The sequence below is a fragment of the Synchiropus splendidus genome, chromosome 4 (assembly GCF_027744825.2).
Source record: "Synchiropus splendidus isolate RoL2022-P1 chromosome 4, RoL_Sspl_1.0, whole genome shotgun sequence".
NCBI lineage: Eukaryota > Metazoa > Chordata > Actinopteri > Syngnathiformes > Callionymidae > Synchiropus > Synchiropus splendidus.
Genome location: NC_071337.1, coordinates 20,621,972 through 20,649,090, shown reverse-complemented (window position 1 = coordinate 20,649,090; position 27,119 = coordinate 20,621,972). Strand labels below are relative to the sequence as shown.

At 43.2% G+C, this 27,119-nt stretch overlaps 5 protein-coding genes across 5 annotated transcripts; all 5 read right to left on the bottom strand.

The window, feature by feature from the left end:
• Positions 1-304: 304 nt before the first annotated feature.
• Positions 305-2,657, bottom strand: LOC128757766 (amine sulfotransferase-like). Its single transcript, XM_053863287.1, has 6 exons — positions 2,516-2,657; positions 2,248-2,453; positions 1,725-1,851; positions 729-823; positions 480-651; positions 305-414 (listed from the first exon to the last, which is right to left on the bottom strand). The coding sequence occupies exons 1-6, from the start codon at positions 2,655-2,657 to the stop codon at positions 305-307; spliced, it is 852 nt and encodes a 283-aa protein (XP_053719262.1).
• Positions 2,658-10,033: 7,376 nt separating this feature from the next.
• Positions 10,034-13,150, bottom strand: LOC128757761 (amine sulfotransferase-like). The gene is made up of 6 exons (XM_053863281.1): positions 13,009-13,150; positions 12,741-12,946; positions 11,458-11,584; positions 10,455-10,549; positions 10,206-10,377; positions 10,034-10,143 (listed from the first exon to the last, which is right to left on the bottom strand). Exons 1-6 carry the CDS (start codon positions 13,148-13,150, stop codon positions 10,034-10,036), a joined length of 852 nt encoding a protein of 283 aa, XP_053719256.1.
• A 1,120-nt stretch (positions 13,151-14,270) lies between these two features.
• On the bottom strand, positions 14,271-16,177 carry LOC128757745 (amine sulfotransferase-like). Its single transcript, XM_053863259.1, has 6 exons — positions 16,036-16,177; positions 15,768-15,973; positions 15,402-15,528; positions 14,690-14,784; positions 14,441-14,612; positions 14,271-14,380 (listed from the first exon to the last, which is right to left on the bottom strand). Exons 1-6 carry the CDS (start codon positions 16,175-16,177, stop codon positions 14,271-14,273), a joined length of 852 nt encoding a protein of 283 aa, XP_053719234.1.
• A 2,736-nt stretch (positions 16,178-18,913) lies between these two features.
• Positions 18,914-21,380, bottom strand: LOC128757028 (amine sulfotransferase-like). Its single transcript, XM_053862005.1, has 6 exons — positions 21,214-21,380; positions 20,946-21,151; positions 20,182-20,308; positions 19,383-19,477; positions 19,134-19,305; positions 18,914-19,068 (listed from the first exon to the last, which is right to left on the bottom strand). Exons 1-6 carry the CDS (start codon positions 21,371-21,373, stop codon positions 18,959-18,961), a joined length of 870 nt encoding a protein of 289 aa, XP_053717980.1. The 5' UTR covers positions 21,374-21,380; the 3' UTR covers positions 18,914-18,958.
• A 1,570-nt stretch (positions 21,381-22,950) lies between these two features.
• LOC128757026 (amine sulfotransferase-like) lies at positions 22,951-24,910 on the bottom strand. The gene is made up of 6 exons (XM_053862004.1): positions 24,769-24,910; positions 24,499-24,704; positions 23,816-23,942; positions 23,370-23,464; positions 23,121-23,292; positions 22,951-23,060 (listed from the first exon to the last, which is right to left on the bottom strand). Exons 1-6 carry the CDS (start codon positions 24,908-24,910, stop codon positions 22,951-22,953), a joined length of 852 nt encoding a protein of 283 aa, XP_053717979.1.
• Positions 24,911-27,119: the final 2,209 nt, after the last annotated feature.

Sequence of the window (27,119 nt, the reverse complement as noted above, 5' to 3'; positions counted from 1 at the left end):
GACATGCTGTGATGTTTTTCTCTACACAATGGCCAGGGTTTCCATGACACTGAATGTACTTGAAATTCTTATAAAATTGAAATTCTTCTTATGTGATATATATCTGTCGCCACTAGTGCTGGGGTGTTTCTACGAGGTGGGCAGACTGTGGGTGGCTGGAAACAGTCAGTCTGCTCTCTTGGTGATATCCAGTGTATGGCAGTTAAAGGATGTAAAAATAATACTTTTCTGTTGATTTATTTTACTGTACTTCACAGAAACCCTGCAGTACTCTGCTACTAGAAGCTTTGGGTGAATCGCAGCATCACTCCCAGATGATCTTCAGTGGCACGTCACTGAGTCGTTCCTGAACTAGACGATCGACTCGCTCACTCTGGGCCACAGTGAAAGTGTTCTTCCAGTCACCGATTTTACCTGCAACACATTGGGTACAGTGAGATTCAAAGTATTTGAATGTGGCTGCTGTATTTCAGTTCTACCTTTGCGCATGAAGTCGCCACTGAGTCTTTCTTCTGGAAGAAACTTGTAGTTGGCTCGTTCATCCTTCTTCATGTTCTTGAACGTGGACTGATGGACGACCTGTTGGATCTGAGCATCACTCAGGTTCCTCCCCAGAAACTTGCAGATCTTCCTCACAGCTGCTTCCAGATCCTAGAGTAGAACCAGAAGAGTCCTGCTTCACTGGGACAGATGCATGTCCATCATAGTGTCGAGAGACCACCTCTTACCAACACCATGTCCTCGTAGCTCAACATCAGGATGTTGTAGTTGTCCTTCTCCTGTTGCCAAGCTCTGATGTGGTCGAACCAGGACGAACTGGCCACTGTCATATGAATGATAACAAGTTATTAAGTGGAAAGGAGACAGGTTTATTGAGTATTTCTGTGTTTTTTCATCCAGGCTTCAAGAGAGTCATGACCAGTACAGGGATAACGATCGTGACATGAATCTGTTATTGCTTGATTTAAAAAGTAACTAAGTTAGATTACAAGTTCCCTTGTAAGTGACAGGTAGCTGTTGCTGACAACACCCCCTTCTGCCCTGACATAAAAATGACAGTCAGTTTTATCAACATTTCTCATGTTCATTTTGGCTTCAGGTTTGGTCTCACACCTCCCACATTGCTCATGGTCTCGACTTGGTCTCAGGACACAAGTCGACATAACCACCAAGTTATACGTATATAGCCATAAATATGGAAATGCTAGAGATGACCAAATCACTTTATGCATAACTTTTTACAAAACATTATAAATACATACATTTGGAATATGAAAATGACAGAAATAGTAAAGCATGGTCACTCATCCTAGTAATGTGTACTTTTCTCTGAGTCAAACATTCACCAAGGTTTAAACTTTGACTGAAGCATTTCAGTCAAGTCATATCTCTTAGTTATCAGTGAAGGTTTCACCCATTTTATCTGAGACAACAAAAGTCATGTAAAACACAGATTAACGCAGAAAAAAATGCTCACCACATATCAGCTTCACTCTGTGCCTTCATTGAAAAACATATGTCAGTGAAGTGTCTTTATGGTGCTACTGCTGACTATGACATTTTAACCGTTCCTTATCACCATCCATAAAAAGATGAAAGTTCCATCACCTTTACAAACAATTAACATTGTGGGGAGGCAGAAGTCTCGAGCAGAACCGGCCTGGGTTTCACAACTCTAACTGGCATCATGCTGAGATTGAGATGAAGGAACGACAAGTTCTCACCATTCCCTTCTAAGAAGTCCTCCAAGAATCGGTCGAAGTTCTGAGGCGTTTCCAGGTCAGTCATGATTTTGGAGAAGTGGTAGAAGGACACAGCAACATCCTTTGGGTTTCGCATCACGTAAATGATCTGATGGGAAATCATTATCATACCAGCAAATAAGAAACATTGCTTTGCTTTTTTAAACAAGTTGAGTGGTTTTGGGAGTGGTTTTATTAAATGAAAAAAAAAAGTACTCTGGATATAACTCTGGTTCTATAAGTCTGTGAGCGGGCGGAGCATGTTTGACAAAATATTACCAGAAAATAATGTAAAGAAGCCAAACACCAAGAAAATTAAAAAGAATGAGTATGTTTATATGCACTGATTGGAAGTATTTAGTGAAAAAAAAACACGCACATATGTTGATTCATTAAACCTGCAGACATTAGTCTAAATATTGGAAACAGAATTTAACTTTGAAGTGAATTCATCGATGTAAGAATGTTTTTGTGGCCATATTAAAGCTCCCTCGTGAGCTCTGACCTTTGCCTTCTTCTGTTTCAGCCCTGGTGGCATGAGAGCTGGCGTCAGATGAGAGCAGAAGAGCCTCGGTGACGGACGCAGGGAGTAAGGCTCCCTCTGCACCAAGTACTCCAGCCATGGCATCTCTTCAGAGTTGTTGGGATATTCTTTTTTCTCACCATCGAAATTGACAATCGAGATTACGATCTGCTGAGTCCAGATTGTTCCTGGGTGACAACACAAACATCATCCAGCCTCTGCAGAAGGAGAAAACAACCTAAAATCTTACCTGATTTTGGATATGTCACCAGATATATGTCACTGTCTCGTATCTCAAAGTTCTGCAGCCCATCAATGTACTCTGCTGTCGTGATACTGACATGAAAATTGTAGTTTTTGTGCTTGAAGAGCTTCTCAGATGCCTGCTCCATCAAACAACTGTTACTCACTGTTTGCTATACCTCTCGAGGAACACCTTGACTCTTACGTGCTTCCAGATGTAGCAGGTGAGTGACTCCGCTATCATTTGACTGGTGGTTTGGCATGGTGCTGCTCTATATTATGGGGCCGCCCACCCAGGAAGTAGGTGTCATATGTTTTTATCATCGGAGCAGTCCTCCACCAGGTCTGTAGCTGGCTCACCTCTCTGATCATTATGCCAGTCTGGCCGCTCCCGCACTGGTGCGGCTGTGTTCTGCAGGGCATATGTACGAGGCTGATGTGGAGACCAGTATTTCTCCCAGTAGACTTGTGCTTGCTCAAGTAGTTGTGGGGCTTCACTGAATGTTTTATTTTCGCCACCGCTGGCCTGTTTTAAGTGCCGTTGACTTGCCATTTGCTCCTCCTCCTGCCAGGTATTTATGATTTTATTCTGGTGATCAGGTGATCTACTCTCTTCTTTTACGGTTTATCTATCAAATTATACAAAAATGAAATAGAGATTACATTTTGAAATGATATATGCACATATCTCTGAAGAAGCAGAGAGGAAGAAAAAAACAAAAACACATATACATACAAAAATCAAACATTCTCCATAATGTTTAAGGATCACTTTGCTCCATTTTGTCCACAATTTTCACCCATCCCAGCTTTCATCCTTAAAGTATGTTTGAACTTTTTATTATTCTCTGCAGGCGTGTCAAGGCCTTGAGCATAGTGCAGTAACCGGTGTTGGACTTCAGTGTCCAGTTGCCGGGAGTTTGTTCACCTGGATGAGCTCTAAATATGAGGCAGCGCTAACTAGCATTTGACCACACTGAGATTAATTGGACATATTTCACTTGTGCGATTATGTTTATTTGCATCTTTATTTTACCACCTTTTGTGGTGGTCTTTATTGTTACCTAGTCTCTATATCACTTTTACCTCGTCTCAATTGAGGTTTTTTCTGTGCGTATGAGCCTTCATACCATGCCAGCTGTTGTCTGAGACGCTCCAGGACTGTAGCGCTAGGTGGCGCTAGTGGTGGTTTCACCCGCACCGCTGGTTTAATGGTGAGCTCACGTGGGGTGTAGTACGAACCATGGTAATTTCTCTCTGATAATGAAATTATGTCAGACTCATAAAATATTTATTTATGGTAATCGTGTGTGTTGTCTTATTTTGTACGGCTGGACTTGCAAATACTTTTATTTCCCAGGGTGAAATTCCCCTGGTGGCGTCATTGGCCTGTCAGTCAATGTAAATTTTATTACCCGCCCTGCTTGCCACACAGGCATTCTATTGCATGGCGTATTCAGAGGTGGGGAGGACTGTATTATGTGAATATTTATTGCAAAGAGAATGAGAGCACAAGTCCTCAGAGTCCATAGAGTTGATACTGATAGTGAGTCTGCTTTGTGATTCTGTCCCACCACTGATGAAGAAGGGCATTTTCCAAGCCAGAAATCACATGCGATTCGCGTCACTGAAAAACAGAACGCGTATCATAGACGTGGTCACGATGGTGGTGTTTATTGACAACACAAATTTTCCATTTCTCTCCTGGCTGGTCAATTTGTCGTGCAAATTTTGAGAGCATGCCCCCCTTCAACTGTAGCAGTGTTTGAGGCCACTACGTCCAAAGTAGTATATGCGTGTTGTCTCGTGGTTCTTCAAAAAGAAAAGAAAGTAGATGAGGAATGATGGGGTTTTAAGCACCATTTTGGATCCCTCATAGCAAAATTGAAACCTCAAACCTCCATGATCATTGATTCGGAACTCTCAATGGTCCGGGTAACAACTGTCCGTCTTTTACTTTTTTACTTCAAATGACAAACATACAGCGTCATTTTCCAAAATGTGTGCACAAATTGACGTATCTACCAAGCAAATGTTTGAGCAAAACCAAAGTTTACATTTACAAGATAAAGATGCAGAGAAAGTGACGTTACACCATGAGTCACAATTGAAGAAAGCAAATATATATATTTGGGGAAGGGAAAATGCCGCCGCTATGACGTCAGTATCTTGCAGCTGCAACTTTGACCTAAGCATCGGACTAAAGTCCTCTCATTTTGTTTTCTGTGGACATCAGTAAAGGTTTGTCACGCACACTAAGACAATAAAAGTCAGTTAAAATGTAGACTGACTTAGTTTCTCCATTTTAGAACGTGTCCTAAAATTTACAACCCACTTTTCAATCTTTGTCAGGCTTCCAGATAGAGTGATGAAATGTCCACCATGCATGGGCTTGAGCCTGTGCTTCAATATAAAAAGACGTTTTTGTGCACTTTTTTGTGCTGCCACTGCATTAACATCTTTTGGATTGCTCATTTTGGATCAGCTCGTAAGAGTCACTGCTCATCCCTTTGGCACATGAAAGCTCTATCACAAACACTTAAGATAACAATAAGGTACATGAGTACTTTAATGAACAACATTATCTGTTTGTTTCCAAGGTCACTTTGACTCTCAGTTGTGATGTCAGCAGAAAAGCAAGACGCCATTAGCAAACTTCTAAAAGTTTTATTTATATTTTTGTGTATACTGTATATGTAGTGAGAATTGTATTGTGTCCTAATGTGATTGCCGTAGCGACTGGTGACGTGTGTGTCAGTTTATAGACACCGGAGCGGGTTTTCCATTAGGGAGAAATCCACGTGTGCTACCTGTGAACTGTTGTGACTCAAATAAATCATTGAAACCAACACGGCACGTCTCTTCTCATGACATGGTGTCAGAAGTAAAGTCGACACAGGAATATTGAACAGAAGATGGCAAAGTTTAGTCCTCCAGAGCCATTTGATTTTTCCGTTCCGGCGGAGTGGCCGATTTGGAGATTTCGTGTTGCCTCAAAAATTGGACCGTGAGAGTGTCCAAGTTAATTCACTTCTTTATTCGATGGGAAGAGATGCAGAGCCAATATATGCCTCGTTCGTGTTTCCGGCTGCTTCAGAGGCAATGCCACATCCGGAGTATGACTTTAAAACGGTGGTGGAGAAGTTCGACGAGCACTTCGTCCCAAGGCGGAACGTCATCCACGACCGCCCGTGTTTCCATCGAAGAACACAGAAGACGGAGGAGACAGTGGAAGCTTTCGTGCGGAGCCTGTATGAGGTCGCGCAACACTGTGAGTTTGGCAACGCTAAGGATGAGCATATCCGGGATCAGATTGTCATCGGAATACGGGACAAGGAGGTGTCACAAAAACTCCAACTGGAACCGGATTTAACGTTGGAACGAGCAATTCAGCTTGCACGGCAGAACGAGCAAATTAAACAACAGCGTGCGGAGCGTGTGGAGAATGGATTGAATGAGGTGAGACACAAACAGTTCAGCAGAGCGAGGCAGAACTGCGACGTGACACAGCAGGCGCCGGCACAAGCACGAGGACAGAGGTTCGAGGAGAGTAGGTGCTGCCCACGGTGCAATAGAGGCCATAGTAAAAGTGAGCAGTGTCCCGCTTATAATAAGAAGTGCAATAAGTGCCATAAGAAAGGACATTTTGCTGTGGTGTGTAGGATAGGATGATAAAAGAAGTCAGAGCAGAGTCGGTAATGGATTCTGACGAAGAGACATTTTTCATTGGCGGACTTTTCCAAGGAGGCGTGGCAAATTAAAACCCCACAATCATAGAAGAGTCAGGGTCAGATACTGATTGGGACGTTGAGCTGCAAGTGAATGGCTGCATGGTCGATTTTAAAATAGATACAGGGGCAGACACTACAGTTATATCAGAGAGGGCATATAACAAGCTACAGCCCAAACCGGAAAAAGTGCGGTCTAGGCAGTTGGTGTACAGTCCAGGTGGAAAAGTCACTTGTGTGGGGAAGTTCAGAGCTGAGACAAAGTATAAAGGAGGAAAATACACACATTGGATAACAGTCATCAAAGGGCCATTTGCTAGCAACCTGCTAGGGAAAACAGTGGCGAAGCAGGTGGGACTGGTGGCGAGAGTTAACGAAATAAAAAAATGTCTGACTGGAGATTTGTTTGGAGAAATGGGACTACTGAACAGTTAAGATAGAGCTGACCAGCGATGCTGTACCCTACAGCGTCAATACACCACGCAGGGTCCCCTTTCCGCTTCTCCCCAAAGTTGAAAAAGAATTGAAGCGCATGTTAGATTTGGGGATCATAGAGGAAGTGACTGAGCCCACAGACTGGTGCGCCCCAATGGTCCCAGCCCCAAAACGCAACAAAGACGAAGTCAGAGTGTGTGTGGACCTGAAGCACCTGAACAAAGTCGTGAAACGGGAGCGCTACATATTACCCACACTGGACGATATTACTCCAAAACTAATCGGAGCCAAAGTGTTCGCGACTCCGGATGCATCAAGCGGTTTCTGGCAGATTCCGTTGGATCCCAGCTGCTGGAAGTTAACCACATTTATCACGCCCATGGGTAGGTTTTGTTTTAAACGTCTTCCATTTGGGATTACTTCCACACCCGAAATATTTCAGAGACTAATGAGCACATTGTCAAAAGACCTGGATGGTGTGGTTGTTGTGATGGATGATGTGCTAGTCTTTGGCTCAAGTGAGGATGAGCATGACCGCCGCATGGATGCAGTGTTACAGAGAATTATGGCATCAGGACTCAAGCTCAACAAAGCTAAGTGTCATTTTAAAAGGAGTGAGCGACAGTTCTTTGGACATGCCATAAGCGCGGACGGTGTCAAACCAGACAAAAGCAAAGTGGAGGCTATTATCAGGATGCCCAACCCCACAAATGTAGAACAGTTACAACAAGTGTTGGGATTGATAAATTATGTTGGAAAATTCCTTCCAGGACTGTCCACAGGGGTGAGCCTCAACAGCAGGCATTCGATAAAGCAAAGGCAACGTTCGTCAGCGCGCCTGCACTTTGTTACTACAATGCAGCCCGGCCAACGGTGGTCAGTGCAGATGCGAGTCGCTATGGGCTGGGAGCTGCGCTGCTACAAGACCACGATGGAGAACTGCGTCCTGTTGCCTTCTGATCCCGCACCCTCACAGACGCAGATATTCCCAAATTGAAAAGGAGTGCTTGGCTTCGGTGTGGGCATGTGAACGTTTCGCCAGATATATGGGGAGTGTGCGACTGCAAACCGATCACAAACCTTTGGTGCCACTGATTAACACTTATGATATCGACAAGACACCACTTAGATGTCAGAGGCTATTGATGCGCCTCATGCGCTTTAACATTGTGGCTGAGCATGTTCCTGGGAAACAGCTGATCGTTGCAGACACATTGTCCAGACACCCACTGGAGGGAAACGACCAGTCAGACACAGAGAGTCATGTGGAAGCCTACATCAACAATGTTGTCAAACATAAGCCAGTCAAGTCAAGTAAACTGGAAGAAATACGGGAAGCTACAAGGGATGATGAGGAACTCCAACTGGTGATCTCACACATGAGAAAGGGGTGGCCACAGAGGATGCCTGAGTTTGCACCACTGCGTGCGTTCCATTCTGCCAGAGCTCACCTATCAGAACTGAGTGGCCTGGTACTTTACGATGATCGGATCGTTATTCCTAAAGCACTCAGAACAAATGTTCTAAAACAATTGCATGAGGGTCATCAGGGACTGACTAAGTGTAGGGAGAGAGCTAAGGTGACGGTCTGGTGGCCAGGTATTGGAGCTCAGATAACAAAACAAGTAACATCATGTGACTTTTGTCTCAAGCACAAGCCAAGGCAGAGACGCGAGCCACTGGTGACAACTCCCTTACCTGAGGGTCCATGGCAGAGAGTCGGAGCTGACTTCTGTGAGCTGAATGGGAAAAACTACCTCATTGTGGTGGGCTATTATTCAAGAGACATTGAAATAGCATCTCTCACCACCACATCAAGCAAACAGGTCATCGGCAAGATGAAACATATGTTCGTGAGGTGGGGAATTCCTCTAGAACGAGTCAGCGATAATGCAACTCAGTTCACATCAGCAGAGTTCCAGGATTTCAGAAAGAAGTATGGATTTACTCACATTACTTCAAGCCCTCACTACCCCCAAGCAAATGGAGCTGCAGAGCGGGCCGTTCAAACTGTTAAACGCATATTAAAACAGCCAGACCCCTGCTTAGCTTTGATGAGCTATCGCTCTACACCTACTGCTGCACCTGGTGCGAGCCCAGCGCAGCTAATGACTGGACGACAGATCCGCACCACAGTGCCAGCACTTGAAAAGACTTTACTCCTTCAACCAGTAGACAAAGATCTGGTCTCCCGGAAGGATACAGCTGCAAAGGAGGGTTACAGATTTTTCTATAACAGACGACATTCAGCCCGTCCCCTGACTGAGCTGCTTCCTGGCCAAAGTGGACGGGTGAGACATGATGGACTGTTTGGTTAAAAAAAAAAAAAAAAAAAAAGGGCAGAATAATCCCTTTCAGACTGGGGGGTAGTCTACCCTGATGATGTCTGATGTTCGAAAAGCACTATAGTTTAGTTGATGAGCATTTTAGGTTTGGTTTGAGTGAGTGAGTTCCTAATGTGATTGCCGTAGCGACTGGTGACGTGTGTGTCAGTTTATAGACACCGGAGCGGGTTTTCTATTAGGGAGAAATCCACGTGTGCTACCTGTGAACTGTTGTGACTCAAATAAATCATTGAAACCAACACGGCATGTCTCTTCTCGTGACAGTATATTACACCCCAAAAATCCACGGTGAGTAGACACTGTAAACTACAACATAATATGTTATTATTATGCAGTACAGGACGTACTTCCGTTTACTCTGATGACTTTGTTTTGAAGCCTGAGACAATTTTCTGAGGCTGTTTGGTCTGTCAATTGACAGACGTTTTCCAGAAACCTGATGCTTTACTCTGAGACCTGAGGATGTCCTAAAATGTACACTGGACAGTGAGCAAAGACAAGCTAGCCAGCATGGGGCAGTGAGGCATGCACCATGAGCGCCATGTTTTCAGCTCCTAAGTCCCCATAGCTAGTATGAAGACGGGCATTGTTTGACTCATTAGTCAATCCTTTTTTTCGAGCCATCTCACACACTAGACTGGGTCCTGCTTAACAGCTTGTCTTTCAAGGTGGCTTTTCACTTGGCTTTGGCTCTGTGGGACACACAAGGGTTCGGCAGTGCCACCACAGGATACATACAAATGGGCTTTCCAGAAGACAGAACACGATGAATATGTTTCTCGCTTTCAGGCCATGTGGGAGCATTTCTTGAGGCTTTGACAGGCAGGTTCAGCTTGTCAAACACCAAACAAAATTGCGTGTTGTATTTCACTCACGGCAAGAGCTGGGGTGCATCTATAAGGTGGGTAGAATGGATGGCGCTATCCATGTCTGCAAATGTCTGGTAATTCATTGTACTTTATTTCACCGAGACCCTGGAGTACCCTGCTACTATAGCATTTTGAATTTAGCGCAGCATCACTCCCAGATGATCTTCAGCGGCACGTCACTGAGTCGTTCCTGAAGTAGACGATCGACTCGCTCACTCTGGGCCACAGTGAAAGTGTTCTTCCAGTCGCCGATTTTACCTGCAACACATTGGGTACAGTGAGATTCAAAGTATTTGAATGTGGCTGTTTTTCAGTTCCACCTTTGCGCATGAAGTCGCCACTGAGTCTTTCTTCTGGAAGAAACTTGTAGTTGGCTCGTTCATCCTTCTTCATGTTCTTGAACGTAGACTTATGGACAACCTGTTGGATCTGAGCATCACTCAGGTTCTTCCCCAGAAACTTGCAGATCTTCCTCACAGCTGCTTCCAGATCCTGGAGTAGAACCAGAAGAGTCCTGCTTCACTGGGACAGATGCATGTCCATCATGGTGTCGAGAGACCACCTCTTACCAACACCATGTCCTCGTAGCTCAACATCATGATGTTGTAGTTGTCCTTCTCCTGTTGCCAAGCTCTGATGTGGTCGAACCAGGACGAACTGGCCACTGTCATATGAATGATAGCAAGTTATTAAGTGGAAAGGAGACAGGTTTATTGAGTATTTGTGTGTTTTTTCATCCAGGCTTCAAGAGAGTCATGACCAGTACAGGGATAACGATCGTGACATGAATCTGTTATTGCTGATCGCTTGATTTAAAAAGTAACTAAGTTAGATTACAAGTTCCCTTGTATGTGACAGGTAGCTGTTGCTGACAACACCCCCTTCTGCCCTGATATAAAAATGACAGTCAGTTTTATCAACATTTCTCATGTTCATTTTGGCTTCAGGTTTGGTCTCACACCTCCCACACTGGTCATGGTCTCGACTTGGTCTCAGGACACAAGTCGACATAACCACCAAGTTATACGTATATAGCCATAAATATGGAAATGCTAGAGATGACCAAATCACTTTATGCATAACTTTTTACAAAACATTATAAATACATACATTTGGAATATGAAAATGACAGAAATAGTAAAGCATGGTCACTCATCCTAGTAATGTGTACTTTTCTCTGAGTCAAACATTCACCAAGGTTTAAACTTTGACTGAAGCATTTCAGTCAAGTCATATCTCTTAGTTATCAGTGAAGGTTTCACCCATTTTATCTGAGACAACAAAAGTCATTTAAAACACAGATTAACGCAGAAAAAAATGTTCACCACATATCAGCTTCACTCTGTGCCTTCATTGAAAAACATATGTCAGTGAAGTGTCTTTTTGGTGCGACTGCTGGCTATGACATTTTAACCGTTCCTTATCACCATCGATAAAAAGATGAAAGTTCCATCACCTTTGCAAACAATTAACATTGTGGGGAGGCAGAAGTCTCGAGCAGAACCGGCCTGGGTTTCACAACTCTAACTGGCATCATGCTGAGATTGAGATGAAGGAACGACAAGTTCTCACCATTTCCAAGTAAGAAGTCTTCAATAAATTGATCAAAGGTCTGAGGCGTTTCCACGTCAGAAAAGATTTTGGAGAAGTGGTAAAATGACACAGCAACATCCTTTGGGTTTCGCATCACGTAAATGATCTGACGAAAAAACAAAAACATCATTAAATTCAGAAATATTGGATGTTTTGCTTGAAACACGTCCTAAAAACAATGCCTTAAAAGGGAGTAAGTTTCTGAAAAGACATTTGCTTTTCAAGATTAAAAATTATTCTCAGCTGGACATAACTGGTTCTATGTGCATGTGCTGTGAGAGAAATGGAATGTGATAAAAGAGGAAGTACCATCATCGTATTTATTGCATGGAAATGTTATTCACATGTAACAAGCCAACAGTCTCACTGGGACAATATGTCAGCAAGGCTGCTCTAACAGGTGGATTCCTGCACTGCCACAATCAGGTTTCTTCTTCTGGTTGTTTAGCAGCTCTGTGGTCAACAGTGTGTTGGGTGCGAGTGGTGCACCCACCATTACTGCGTGTAATTCTTGATGGTGATCTTTCTCGCAGTGCTGTGAGGAGCAGTTGGGCAGACCCAAGACTGCTTTGGTAGTCGACATTTTGTGCCGGGTTTTGTTTGCCTTTTACAGATCTCTTCGTAGGTCATTGCAGATTGTTTTTCTGGGTTTGGCCAGTTTTTGCCCAAGAGTCACCTGTTGGTCATAAGTATTTTGCACAGAGACTCCGTCCACCAAAAGATCATTATGTCTTTTTAACGTCTTATACGGAGGCCCTATTGCCAGCCTTGGCCTCCGCAAAGCGGTTTGGCGAGCAATACACACTTTTATTCAGGACTTTTACAGTTCGACGTCCTAGTCTTCCATGCTCTTCCATTTTCCTAAGACCTGCACCCCGACTGAGGCTCAACACGTGGGTCATGTCTGCGTTCAGCTGAGAATACGTTTATTCTCTACCCTTGATTTTAACCCATAGTAAAGTCGGTTAGAGGGCAGAGCACACATGAAGCAGAAACTCCAGGTTACAGAATGCAACCATGATTCCACGAATATGTGTGTGACGGTCTCTGAGCGTGCTGTCCATCTGACCAGCTTTCTCTGAATCAGTTAAACTGGAGATTATAAGAGGTGGACCCCTTTTATTGCGGAGGGTTATGCTGCCCCTGCTGGGTGACGTGAGCTTTCTCACTGCCAAAGCATTGTTTTGGAAGTAACACCCATAGCAAAGCCCATGAGATGGTGTCACACATTCATGTATCACTGTTTCATTTTGAGCTCTGACCTTTGCCTTCTTCTCCTTCAGCCCTGGTGGCATGAAAACTGGCACAAGGTGAGAGCTGAAGAGCCTCGGTGATGGACGCAGGGAATAAGGTTCTCGCCCCTCCAAGTACTCCAGCCATGGCATTGCGTCAAAGTTGTGGGGATATTCTTTTTTCTCACCATCGAAACTGACGATCGAGATGATGATCTGCTGAGTCCAGATTGTTCCTGCGTGACAACACAAAGATCATCTCTCCTCTCCAGTGGGAGAAAACAGCCTAATATCTTACCTGATTTTGGATACGTCACCAGATATATGTCACTGTCCCGTATCTCAAAGTTGTGTAGCCCATCAATGTACTCTACTGACATGGGACCTGCAAGAAAATTGTAGTTCTTGTACTTGAAGAGCTTCTCAGAGACCTGCTCCATGTTGACGCCTGGCTTCATGCAGAGATCAAACTTCGGACCTTCATTTATGTGGCATCTTCTCTCTGTGTGAACGGTTAACAGGAAAAACATACTGTCAATGTACAAACCTAATGTAACCGCAGTTCTATGAATATGTACATGGCCCCAGAATGGCCTTCGCTATTGATCAATCCATCTGGAGGCACTGACCTCGGAACAGCGCTGTCTTGCAGTCCACAAGGAGGTGGATGGCGGCAAGCAGAACCCAAGGGTTTCCCCTAGCAGTGGGAGCCCCTTGGTGTCGTCCACACCCACCACAGTGGAGTACTGCCATATGCTCTGGAAGACGCACAGATGGAGAGAGGAGACTCCAAGTCCTTGGCCCGAGTGTCTCCAGAGCTGCACTATTTTGGGACACACAAAAACAGGCTTGAGGCCTTCTTCTGTGTCTTCATGTAAATTGAAGACGAAAAATCCTCCTCCTCCATGGCATCTCATCCACAGGGAAGGCTGTCGGTGCCGACTCCACTTGGCCAACGTATGGTCAGATGATGTGACCAGATGATATTTGGGAAAAACTCAGCGAATCCACACGACGATCCATGACTACGAACCAAAAGCACTGATGGTGATCAAGACTGTGTGGAAAAGGAGCAAAGTGGTGGGGGAGAAAGGGGCTTATATGTGGTGGGAGGTGCCTTCCTGGATGGACAGCCAATCAATCAAAGTCTGAAGCCAAGGCCAGTGGCTCGAGGTAACCAACAGTGAAGGTCATGAGAGGAGCACATGTGGCATAGAACCCTGTTTGGGACAACAACTTGAGAAAATGATGAATTATTTGGGAGATTAAAATGATCCCAATACTTTTCACTGAATTTAAAATAAGAGTCATGGTGCCTTTGATCGTAGAAGAAAAGATGAACGCTGGAAATTTGTGTGTATTTGTGAGCGAATAAGGGAGAAAAATAGCAAGTTGAAGTAAAAACATAATGAACTCGTTTCAGAATTCTACTCAGCGAGCTGTTCAGTTGGACAATGTAATCACAGAAAGAAGAATCACATTTCTCTTGATACAGTTGACTTTATTTCACAGAAACCCTGCAGGACTCTACTACTGGAGAATTTGAGGTAAATCCCAGCATCACTCCCAGATGATCTTCAGTGGCACGTCACTGAGTCGTTCCTGAAGTAGACGATCGACTCGCTCACTCTGGGCCACAGTGAAAGTGTTCTTCCAGTCACCGATTTTACCTGCAACACGTCAGATGTAGTTTGACTCCAAATCATATGGCTTTTGTGTTTCAGTTCTACCTTTGCGCATGAAGTCACCACTGAGTCTTTCTTCTGGAATAAACTTGTAGTTGGCTCGTTCATCCTTCTTCATGTTCTTGAACGTAGACTTATGGACAACCTGTTGGATCTGAGCATCACTCAGGTTCCTCCCCAGAAACTTGCAGATCTTCCTCACAGCTGCTTCCAGATCCTAGAGTAGAACCAGAAGAGTCCTGCTTCACTGGGACAGATGCATGTCCATCATAGTGTCGAGAGACCACCTCTTACCAACACCATGTCCTCATAGCTCAACATCAGGATGTTGTAGTTGTCCTTCTCCTGTTGCCAAGCTCTGATGTGGTCGAACCAGGATGAACCGAGCACTGGCAAATCAGCAAATGAATATAGAATCAACCCCCCAACCTCCACACACCCCTCCTGCCTGACATGTTACACTTAAATGGAGGTTAGGCTTTTGAAACTGTTACTGTCCCACCAGAAGAAACTGACCAGCTACAGACACAGTGCCACACATGCCTGACATTTTCAAGGTGGGTCACTTCTCATGTTGTTTCCTGACTTAACACTGCACTCATCCCCTTTCCAGCAGATGGTGTGTGAATTTGTAGGGAAACCTTCTCTGCTCTGCGTGTCAGAAACCCTTCCCTCCCCTCCTGGAAATCAGGAAAAGTCTAGATGGCTTAGATTATTACTATTTTAGATTTTACTTTGCAAGATAAGTCCTTATATTGTCCCAATTTTGTCACCTGTCACGACACAAGCCCAGAATATTGACTGTAAATGATCAAATTACCTTTCTCAGTTTTTTGGAGCTACGGATTTTAGGGCCTTTTTGCTTATTCGATAGCATCACAGCTGATACATTTAACTGAGTCATGGAAGCTCGATCACCTTCACAAACAATTAAAAAAGCCTTGAGCAGAACCAACTCGAACTAAAGACATGCTGAGATTGAGAGGAAGGAACGACAAGTTCTCACCATTTCCTTGTAAGAAGTCCTCAAAGAATTGATCAAAGGTCTGAGGCGTTTCCAGGTCAGAAAGGATTTTGCAGAAGTGATAAAATGACACAGCAACATCCTTTGGGTTTCGCATCACGTAAATGATCTGACAAAAAACATTATTACATTAGCCAATAAGAAATATAGAATATTGTGGTTTAAAAAAAAGCTAATAAACAACAACTTCTAAAAAGGGAGTGAAAGTAAAGTGGTTTTAATGAAGAAAGAACAATTGTACTCTGTTTTTGTTTTTTGCTTTCACATTTTGTGAACTACATGTCTGACGATGTTCATTCATTAAACATGCAGAAAATAAGAATCTTTTTCTTTATTTTGAGCTCTGACCTTTGCCTTCTTCTCCTTCAGCCCTGGTGGCATGAGAGCTGGCGTCAGGTGAGAGCTGAAGAGCCTCGGTGATGGACGCAGGGAGTAAGGTTCTCGCCCCTCCAAGAACTCCAGCCACGGCATCTCATCATAGTTGTTGGGATATTCTTTTTTCTCACCATCGAAATTGATGATCGAGACTGTGATCTGCTGAGTCCAGATTGTTCCTGGGTGCCAGCACAAACATCATCTCTCTTCTCTAGTGGCAGAAAAGAACTGAAAATCTTACCTGATTTTGGATACGTCACCAGATATATGTCACTGTCCCGTATCTCAAAGTTCTGCAGCCCATCCATGTACTCTGCTGTCGTGAGGCCTGCAGGAAAATTGTAGTTTTTGTACTTAAAGAGCTTCTCAGAGACCTGCTCCATGTTGAAACCGGGCTTCAGAAGGAGACCAAACTTTGACCTGAACTTATATGGGATCTTGTCTGTGTAGGGGTAAGGGTCAACAATGAAATACACAGTCAGTGAAAAACCCTTTTTGGGAAAAAGTTGAAATAATTATGTGGAATGAGGTGCACATACATATATATATATATATATATATATATATATATATATATATATATATATATATATATATATATATATATATATATATATGCAATTTTTTTTTATTTTTATTTTTTTTTTGCTTGATTGGAGAAGTTTCCTTACTTGCAGTGCAATAGAAAAACCTTGAGTTTTATTGTTTTAATGTTGAAATGTATTCAATTGAACAAATTGACACAAAACAGGCACGTGGTCTTCAAGGGCTTCGGCACAGACCTTTTGTTTAAATCAAAGGATAGTCAGCCAATGAAGCAGCCATTCACTCATGCAATACCGCGCCTGCACTCTCTTCTTCACCTGTCCACTTCTCTGAATATTGGCCCTAAATACTCTTCACCGCCGCTATTCCCTCATCTTCAATCTCCATTCTGCTTCTCCCTCCTGCAGCACTGCGCCCTCTGCTGCTCAAATACAACAAGGACTAAGAGTAACAACAGTGATTTACTCATCGTTCTTTTTCGTCTTCCTTTTATTTCTGCAGCCGTAAAACTAGTTGTAGTAGTTGGACGCAACAATATCTTCCTGACAAATCTGAGGAGCAGTGATGGACTGGTCTCATGGTCAAGAACACAAGCAAAATACAAGTAAAGATTATTTGTGCCAATACATATTCAAAAAAAAGACCTGTGATGAAGGCCTTGCAGACCATGTGCCTATTCTGTGTCAATCTTTACAGCAAAAAAAAAACATTTCAACAGCAGTAAAAGCTCTAGCATCTGTTAAGCATTTTCATCTACCCTCATCAGGACACGAGATTCACTTTGGTATTCAATCATTTTCATATGAAAAGAGGACGTCACAAAAATGTTATACCACATACAAGAACAACTCATGACTGGTTACCAAAGTGTTTTTGGTTCCGCCCTGGTTCTCATCGAACAGCCTCAGGTCTTGCAAATGCTTTCTGCTTTGTTTTGGCATGTCCTTTCTTTATCCTGGTTTGTAGTATAATAGAAGTTTGATCATATGCAAAGTGGGAATTTTTGAAGAAAGAAAGCAATGCCTACTTCAGTACTTCAATACGACTGCATGCATATCATATGTCAAGCTATATGTCCATGGCGCTGTCAGGAATGTTAAAAGTCAATTTGAATTTAGAAATGTTGTGTGCATATTTGTGATATTTGGGTCATTTATTCCCAGTAATGTAGGGCTCCTCAAGACTTTTTAAAGCAAAAATTCAGCCAAAATAACAACTAACAAAAGAGTCCTCGTCGCAACCAAACTGCTTGGACTCTGAGAACATCTGACAGCTGAGAACATTGTGTCACCTGAGGTGAAACCGATTCACCTGCGTTACATTTACACTTAAAATGAAGGCAGAGTACAGGAAATCACACTTAAAAGCCTTTTCACCTGCATTTCTTTTTGTTGTTTCGCATGAGCCACCAGATGTTGGCATTAAATCCTGCAGCCAAGACCACACACTGATCATTTTAAAAATCCATAGTACTGTATAGTTGAGTTAAAGGTGCTTTCCCTGCACTGTTTCTGTTGAGTTTCAGTGTGTTCCTTGGACGTCTATTTCCCTGGAATCACAAGTGGGAGTTCTTTTGGGCACGTCATGCAAATCATATATTCTTCCTGAGTCATTCCTCGCTAGTCCCATTTGTACCACGCATTTTGTTGAGCTAGACTCCACAGTTTATCTTTGAATCATTTAAAACACTGGCCTCGTGGTTTATACATGCTCTCCTTATTTCCATCTCCATAATCTACTTTATATGAGTGCTCACCATCATACTCAACATCAGTGAGTGAGTACACTTTATTTGTATTGCACCTTTCTGTGAGAGAAGCGGCACAGTGCTTCACCGCTTAAAATGACGATGCAAAAATATAACTAGCAGAATTGTATTCCTCCCCTCCACAAAATAGGGAAACCCCCCATTCAATGGGGTGTTTACATCCACATAGGGTGTGAATAGCCGCCCTGCCTTGCTTGAGGGGTGTGAGTACCCGTCCAGTATGACGGACAGTATCAGTTGAGACCCCACGTAAGTTGTATTGTATGAACTGAACAATGAACCACTCCAAACCGTCGATGCTCAAGGAAGAAAGTGGAGGATGGAGGGAAAATAATGTGAATAGAAATGTATTTATTGATGAGCATTGCTCAAAACTGTGTTACCGTGCTAAGCGGCAGGCCAGGTTGAGCACCTGGTGGCAGGGCATGTATCAGGTGCTGTGGAGGAGTCCTGCCACAGGATACATACACATGATCTTGTCAGAATACACTGAGAACTTGGAACACAAATGATGACCACGTTTTTTGCTTTGAGAGAGGACAAGAACTATAAGTCACTCAAAGATCTTCATGACTCGCTGTAGTTAAGTTCACGCCGGGACATTTCTGGAGGTTAGCCACGGAAGTCCCGCTCGTTGATCACCAAATAAAATAATGTAATACAGTACATTTCAGTCCCCACTAGTGCTGGGGTTCCTCCACCAGGTGTGCAGACTCTGGGGGGCTGTGTGTCTGCTATGTTGATGCTATCTATGTTGGCAAAGTGAATGGCAGCAAAAGGAAATCAAAACTACTCTCAAGTCAATTCATTTAATTTGATCTCACAAAAAGAATTGAGGATAATCCCAGCATCACTCCCAGATGATCTTCAGTGGCACGTCACTGAGTCGTTCCTGAAGTACACGATCGACTCGCTCACTCTGGGCCACAGTGAAAGTGTTCTTCCAGTCACCGATTTTACCTGCAACACATTGGCTACAGTGAGACTCAATGTCTTTGAATGTGGTTGCTGTGTTTCACTGTTACCTTTGCGCATGAAGTCGCCACTGATTCTTTCTTCTGGAATAAACTTGTAGTTGGCTCGTTCATCCTTCTTCATGTTCTTAAACGTGGACTTGTGGACGACCTGTTGGATCTGAGCATCACTCAGGTTCCTCCCCAGAAACTTGCAGATCTTCCTCACAGCTGCTTCCAGATCCTAGAGTAGAACCAGAAGAGTCCTGCTTCACTGGGACAGATGCATGTCCATCATAGTGTCGAGAGACCACCTCTTACCAACACCATGTCCTCATAGCTCAACATCAGGATGTTGTAGTTGTCCTTCTCTTGTTGCCAAGCTCTGATGTGGTCGAACCAGGATGAGGCGCCCACTGTCAAATCGGTGGTCAGCAAGTTAATAAGTAGGTTTGTTTGGATCTGTGTGTTTTTTTGTCCAGACGTCTTTGTTTGCTATGGTCTAGGTCTCGACTCTGTTTTGGACGAGGTGGTCTCAACTACAACACTAAGACCGACTTTAATGGAATGGTGCATTTAAAAGTCAACAGTGTCTGCTGACATGACACACAAATTTAGGTCAGGTTTTTGAAGCAAGGGAACACAACAAACCTGTACTCTCTTCAGTCCAGTTACCTACAGTACATGACAACCAAGTTATATGTGCAGTATATAGCAATTAATATGGAAATGCTAGAGATGCCAAAAGCACTTAGTGCGGCTCTTTTTACAAAACATTTTAGGTACATATATTTGGGGAAACGAGAATTACAGAAACAGTAAAGCATGGTGACTTGGTCTGTATCTTGCATTTTTCATCCTAGTCGTGTGGACTCCTCTCTGAGTGAAATGTTCGCCAAGGTTCAAACTTTGACCTAAGCACGTCAGTCAAGTCATATCTGTTGGTTATATGAGGACATCTTATCTAAGACAATAAAAGCAAATTGAAACACAGGTAAAAAAAAATAAAATGTTCACCACCTCTCAGCTACGGTCTGTGCCTTCATTTAAAAACACATTTCAGTGAAGCGCCTTTTTGGTGCTGCTGCTGATTGTAACATCAACAACAAGAAGTTCTCACCATTTCCTTGTAAGAAGTCCTCAAAAAATTGATCAAAGTTCTGAGGCGTTTCCACGTCAGAGAGGATTTTGGAGAAGTGGTAAAATGACACAGCAACATCCTTTGGGTTTCGCATCACGTAAATGATCTGAGGAAAAAAAACATCAATATATTCAAAAATATTGTAAGAAATTTGCCAAAAGGAAGTAGATTTCTCAAAGGAAATGTGCTCTAAAAGATAAATCGGGGTTTGGCCGGTTTTCACTCAAGAGTCACCTGTTGGGGAAACATTGCTCTGGCACCGTTGTGCATGGTTACACCAACTATTATATTTTTCCTTGACATGATGTCAGGACCACTGGAGCTCATCCAGTTAGGTGCCTGATTTCCTCAGACCTACACCCTGACTGATGTGCCACGTGTGGGTCTTGCAGTGTTCAGCTAAGAATACATTTACCAACAAGTCTTTGCTTGGTCTTAACCCATCGCAAAGTCGGTTAGAGGGCAAAGCGCATAGAACCTCTGGGATACAGAATGCGCCCTTGATTCTTCGAATGTGTGTGACGGCCTCTGAGCGTGCTGTCCATCTGACCAGCTTTCTCTGAATCATTTGAACTGGAGACTATAAGAGGTGGACCCCTTTTATTGCGGAGGGTTATGCTGCCCCTGCTGGGTGACATATGCTTTTTCAGGGCCAAGACATTGCCTTGGAAGTAATACCCATAGCAAAGCCCATGAGATGGTGTCACACATTCATGTATCACAGTTTCATCTTGAGCTCTGACCTTTGCCTTCTTCTCCTTCAGCCCTGGTGGCATGAAAGCTGGCACGAGGTGAGAGCTGAAGAGCCTCGGTGATGGACGCGTGGAGTAAGGTTCTCGCCCCTCCAAGTACTCCAGCCATGGCATCGCGTCAAAGTTGTTGGGATATTCTTTTTTCTCACTATCGAAATTGATGATCGAGACTGTGATCTGCTGAGTCCAGATTGTTCCTGGGTGACAACACAAAGATCATCTCTCCTCTCTAGTGACAGAAAACAACCTAAGATCTTACCTGACTTTGGATACGTCACCAGATATATGTCACTGTCCCGTATCTCGAAGTTCTGCAGCCCATCGATGTACTCTGCTGTCGTGAAACCTGCTAGAAAATTGAAGTTTTTGTACTTGAAGAGCTTCTCAGAGACCTGCTCCATGTTGACGCCTGGCTTCATACAGAGACCAAACTTTGGACTTTGATTTATATGGCATCTTACCTGTGTGTGAAGGGTCAACAGGAAAAACACACTTTCAATCTGCAAACCTAATGTAACTGTCCCTTTAAGAAGCTGCGTCATGATGTCACCAGGGTTTTTTTGCTCAATTTTGCGGCTGTATCCAGTGTTCAATGCCAGAGGGAATTGCATGCCAATGGGCATCCACATAAAGGTTTTGCAAAACGTGAAAAATTTATGAAAGTGCAATATGTATACAATGTTCTTTTTTTGTGTTTTGCATTGGCTAGTAGATACTGGAGTTGCGCTGGGGTTTAGCTTTTTGGTGTCATCAGTGTTTATTTTACAATTTACTTTACAATTCAAGACACGTGTCTAGAATTGTAAATGCTGATTTACATGTTTTCCCGTGTGTGTTCATCTGTAGTTATTAGTCAGGCGCTGTATCTAAATGTGTATTGCTTCACTGTAGAACTGGCCTGGAATTATCATGTGTGTGATTTTGCTTATTTTTGTGTTTTGATGGAGCATCCACGCATTCTTACACACGGCATCAGTGATGAATATCAGGGCTATGACTTACTACCAGTATTTTTGGTGTCAGTTTCGAAGTGTGGAAGAGACTGAGAAGGAGAGGGAAACGTGCGCTTGTTTGCCTTCCTGGGATAATCCTCTCCAACGTCCGCCCACTCAGTAATAAGATGGATGAACTGGCGCTGATGTTGAGAAGGACCAGGGACTTTCCACCCTCTTGTGTTTTGTGTTTCACGGAGACATGGTTGGGCGATTTCATGCCGGACACTGCGTTTCATCTGGAGGGATTCCAGCTTCACCGCACGGACCGGGTTCCGGAGCTCACAAGAACCAAAACCAAAGGTGGAGGAGTGTGCTTCTACATCAATGATCGCTGGTTAATGGACGTGACGGTGATTTTTCAGCACTGCTCTCCGTCTCTGGAATGTCTTATAGTGAAGGACGTCTATGAAGCTCAGTAGGTGCTCCCGGATCAGGTCATGCATGTGGAGTGATTTTTCCCGGACTCCACTGTGATTGTGCTTGGTGACTTCAACAAGGCGAATCTGAGCGAGGAGCTTCCCAAGTACAAGCAGGTTGTAAAATGCCCCACCAGAGAGCAGAGGGAGCTGAAGTAAGCTAAAGCTGTATACTTGACAAACCAACAGCCAAGGCCATGAGAGGAGCACATATGACATAGAACCCTGTTCTGGACAACAACTGAAGAAAATGGTGAGGACTATGCAACAAATTATTTGGGTGATCAAAATGATCCCAATCTTTTTCACTGAATTTAAAATAAGAGTCATGGTGCCTTTGATCATAGAGGAAAAAATGCATGCTGAAAATTTGCATCTTCAATATTCTCCAGTGTATGAAGGGAGATAAATAGCAAGAGGAAGTAAAAGCATAATGAACTAGTGCAGGAATTATATCCAGCGAGCTGTTCAGTTGGACCATGTAATCACAGAAAGAAGAATCACATTTCTCTTGATACAGTTGACTTTATTTCACAGAAACCCTGCAGGACTCTACTACTGGAGAATTTGAGGTAAATCCCAGCATCACTCCCAGATGATCTTCAGTGGCAGGTCACTGAGTCGTTCCTGAAGTAGACGATCGACTTGCTCACTCTGGGCCACAGTGAAAGTGTTCTTCCAGTCACCGATTTTACCTGCAACACATCAGATGAAGTTTGACTCCAAATCATATGGCTGTTGTGTTTCAGTTCTACCTTTGCGCATGAAGTCGCCACTGAGTCTTTCTTCTGGAATAAACTTGTAGTTGGCTCGTTCATCTTCCTGCATGTTCTTAAACGTGGACTTGTGGACGACCTGTTGGATCTGAGCATCACTCAGGTTCCTCCCCAGAAACTTGCAGATCTTCCTCACAGCTGCTTCCAGATCCTAGAGTAGAACCAGAAGAGTCCTGCTTCACTGGGACAGATGCATGTCCATCATAGTGTCGAGAGACCACCTCTTACCAACACCATGTCCTCATAGCTCAACATCAGGATGTTGTAGTTGTCCTTCTCCTGTTGCCAAGCTCTGATGTGGTCGAACCAGGACGAACAGAGCACTGGCAAATCAGCAAATTAATATCGACTCAACCCCCAAGCCTCACACCCCTCTCCACTCCAACATGTACACTTAAATGGAGGTGGGGCTTTTGAAATCTTTAGAATCTACTTTAAAATGAACATATTACTTTTCTGTCAGAGTTTTGTATCCAACTTTTTGAAACTGCGGATTTTAGGGTATTTATTCGATAGCATCACAATTGATCCCTTTGACTGACACACAAAAGCTCGATCATCTTGACAAACTATTAAAAACAAAGGGAAACAGACACCTCGAGCACAACCAGCCTGGGTCTCACAACTTGAAAGCGCACCATGATCAGATTGAGAGGAAGGAAAGACAAACTCACCATTTCCATGTAAGAAGTCCTCCAATAATTGGTTGAAATTCTTGGGCGTCTCCAGGTCGCAGAAGATTTTGGAGAAGTGGTAAAATGACACAGCAACATCCTTTGGGTTTCTCATCACATAAATCATCTGACAGAAAAAAAACAGTACTACATTAGCAAATAGGAAAATGTAGTTTAAAAGTCAAAATACTCAGAAACAACAACTTCTGAAAAGGGAGTAAAAGAAAAGGGCTTTTAATGGAGAAAGAATAATTGTAGTCAGATAGATGTAACCCTGGTTCTCTGTGTTATGTTTTGGGTTTTGTGTGCTTTTATTTTGTTATTTCCTGCTTTCCTGTGTGTTGTTTCCTTTTCCTTCGCTCTGTTCAGCTTCACAGCACAGAAGACTGGAACTCAGGCATAGAAATCAGTAAGGCTTGATCAGTGGATGGGATCCAGCTGCGCTGCTGTGATGCTGAACAGAACAAAGGAAAACAAAAACCGAAACATAACACTGAGTTTTTGCACATTCACCAAGTAAATGTCATAAAAGAAGTAGTACCTTTATATTCATTTTTGCCATCACATTTTGTTAAAATGTCTGATGAGGCAGAAAATTTAAAAAAAAAAAAAAAACGTTTAAATATTGGAAACTCTTTGAGAATGTTATGTGGTCCTATTCCATCTTCATTTTGAGCTCTGACCTTTGCCTTCTTCTCCTTCAGCCCTGGTGGCATGAAAACTGGCACGAGGTGAGAGCTGAAGAGCCTCGGTGATGGACGCGTGGAGTAAGGTTCTCGCCCCTCCAAGTACTCCAGCCATGGCATCTCTTCAGAGTTGTTGGGATATTCTTTTTTCTCACCATCGAAATTCATGATCAAGATTATGATCTGCTGAGTCCAAATTGTTCCTGGGTGACAACACAAAAATCATCTCTCCTCTCTTATGCCACATTAAACAACGGAAAATCTTACCTGACTTTGGATACGTCACCAGATATATGTCACTGTCCCGTATCTCAAAGTTCTGCAGCCCATCAATGTACTCTGCTGTCGTGTAACTTACAGGAAAATTGTAGTTTTTGTACTTAAAGAGCTTCTCAGAGACCTGCTCCATGTTGTCACCAGGCTTCAGAAGGAGACCAAACTTTGACCTGAACTTATTTGGCATCTTGAATGTGTGTGAAGGGTCAACAATAAAAAATACACAGTCAGTGAAAAACCCCTTTTGGGACTTGAAAAAGTTGAAAAAATGATGCAGAATGAGGTGCGTCAAATGGAAATTGGATTATAAATGTATACTTTTTTTAAACTTTTTTTAAAAATACTTTTTTGCTTGATTGGAGAAGTTTCCTTGCACTTTCATAGTGTGCTCTACTTGTGGTGTGATAGAAAAAGTTTGAGTTTTATTATTTTAATGTTGTTGAAATGTATTCAATTGAACAAGTTGACACAAAACAGGCACATGGTCTTCAAGGGCTTCGCACAGACCTTTTGTTTAAATCAAAGGATAGTCAGCCAATGAAGCAGCCATTCACTCATGCAATACCGCGCCTGCACTCTCTTCTTCACCTGTCCACTTCTCTGAATATTGGCCCTAAATACTCTTCACCGCCGCTATTCCCTCATCTTCAATCTCCATTCTGCTTCTCCCTCCTGCAGCACTGCGCCCTCTGCTGCTCAAATACAACAAGGACTAAGAGTAACAACACTGATTTACTCATCGTTCTTTTTCGTCTTCCTTTTATTTCTGCAGCCGTAAAACTAGCTGTAGACCACATGCCTATTAAATGTGCATGGCTGGCATCAACACAGCAGACACACAGCCCCCCAGAGTCTGCACACAAGGTGGAGGAACCCCAGCACTAGTGGGGACTGAAATGTACTGTATCACATTATTTTATTTGGTGTTCGACAAGCAGGACCTACTTGACTAACCTCAAGAAATGTCCCTACGTGACCTTAACTACAGCGAGTCATGAGGATCTTTGAGTGACTTATCATTCTTGTCCTCTCTCAAAGCAAAAATCATGTTCATTATTTGTGTTCCAAGTTCTCAGTGTATTCTGACAAGGTCATGTGTATGTATCCTGTGGCAGGACTCCTCCACAGCACCTGATACATGCCCTGCCACCAGGTGCTCACGCTGGCCTGCTGCTGAGCAAGAGTGACATCATCCAGGTCCTGTTCAAGCCCATGAGTCATTGCTCTCCTTCCCAAGAAAGCTTGCTAGCTACACCACACTTTGCAGAGCAACAGACAATCACTTATGACCAGTTACATCATTAAAAACAACACAATTCTGAGCAATGCGCATGAACAAACATAGACATCTATATAGGGCTTTTCCCTCTTACTCCTTACTGCTTTCTTCCTTGAGCACTAGACGGTTTGGAGCGCTTGACTTTTCAGTTCATACAATGCACCTTGCATTCAATCACATCAATTACCTCTCCAGACATATCACAAAATCATGTTACCTCTTGACCACCAGTCGTCGGTACATTTTGCTCAGTCATTTCTGGAATCTCTAGGCAACATACTGTTGCACCAGGGGTCTTAAGGTACTCAAACCCCTCAAGCAAGGCAAAGGTGGCTATTCACTCGCTGTATGGATGTAAATATGGGTGGTTTTCTTATTTGAGGAGGGGAGCTGACCTCCATTGTAGTCTGAAACTGTTCCGAAATGTGCAACTAGTAGTATTCTTCTCTTTGTCTTTTTTCATTTTCATTCTTAGATTCATTTCATCCATCTTCTTTAATGTAATTAAACCTTCAACAGGTGCTTTTCTCCAGAATGCGGCTGTAGCTGTGCCTTTGATGTTTGTGTCCACTCCACAGTCAGGTGGCCAGAATGACTCTATCATCTCAGAGGTTTGAGGTTCCATTCCTGCTGTGGTGTCTAACCGTGCTCCAGTCTTCCTATAAATGGAACGAGCTTGTTATTACCCGCTGCTGAGGGAATCAAAGCATGAATTATGACATCATCATCTGGAGCCGTACTGATTATACATAATTGACGTAACGTTTTAACAGATGTCAGGTTCAGCATGGAATGTGTGGATGTTCCAAACTGACTTTCACATCTGTGTTTACAACGTTGTTTAATGAAAGAGTAGCTGAAGATTTGGCATTAATATTTATCATGGACAGAACAGCTGGAGTTGAATGAGTTGCATTCTGTAGTTTGATGTTATTGCTGTGATATGACAACTTTTGTGAGAAAGTCAAGACACACGGACAGTGATGTCATTGTTTCATGTACGTTGCTGATCTGGCTTAAGTTGTGTGCAGCGAACATGTTTTTTGTTTTTTTTTTTTCTCGT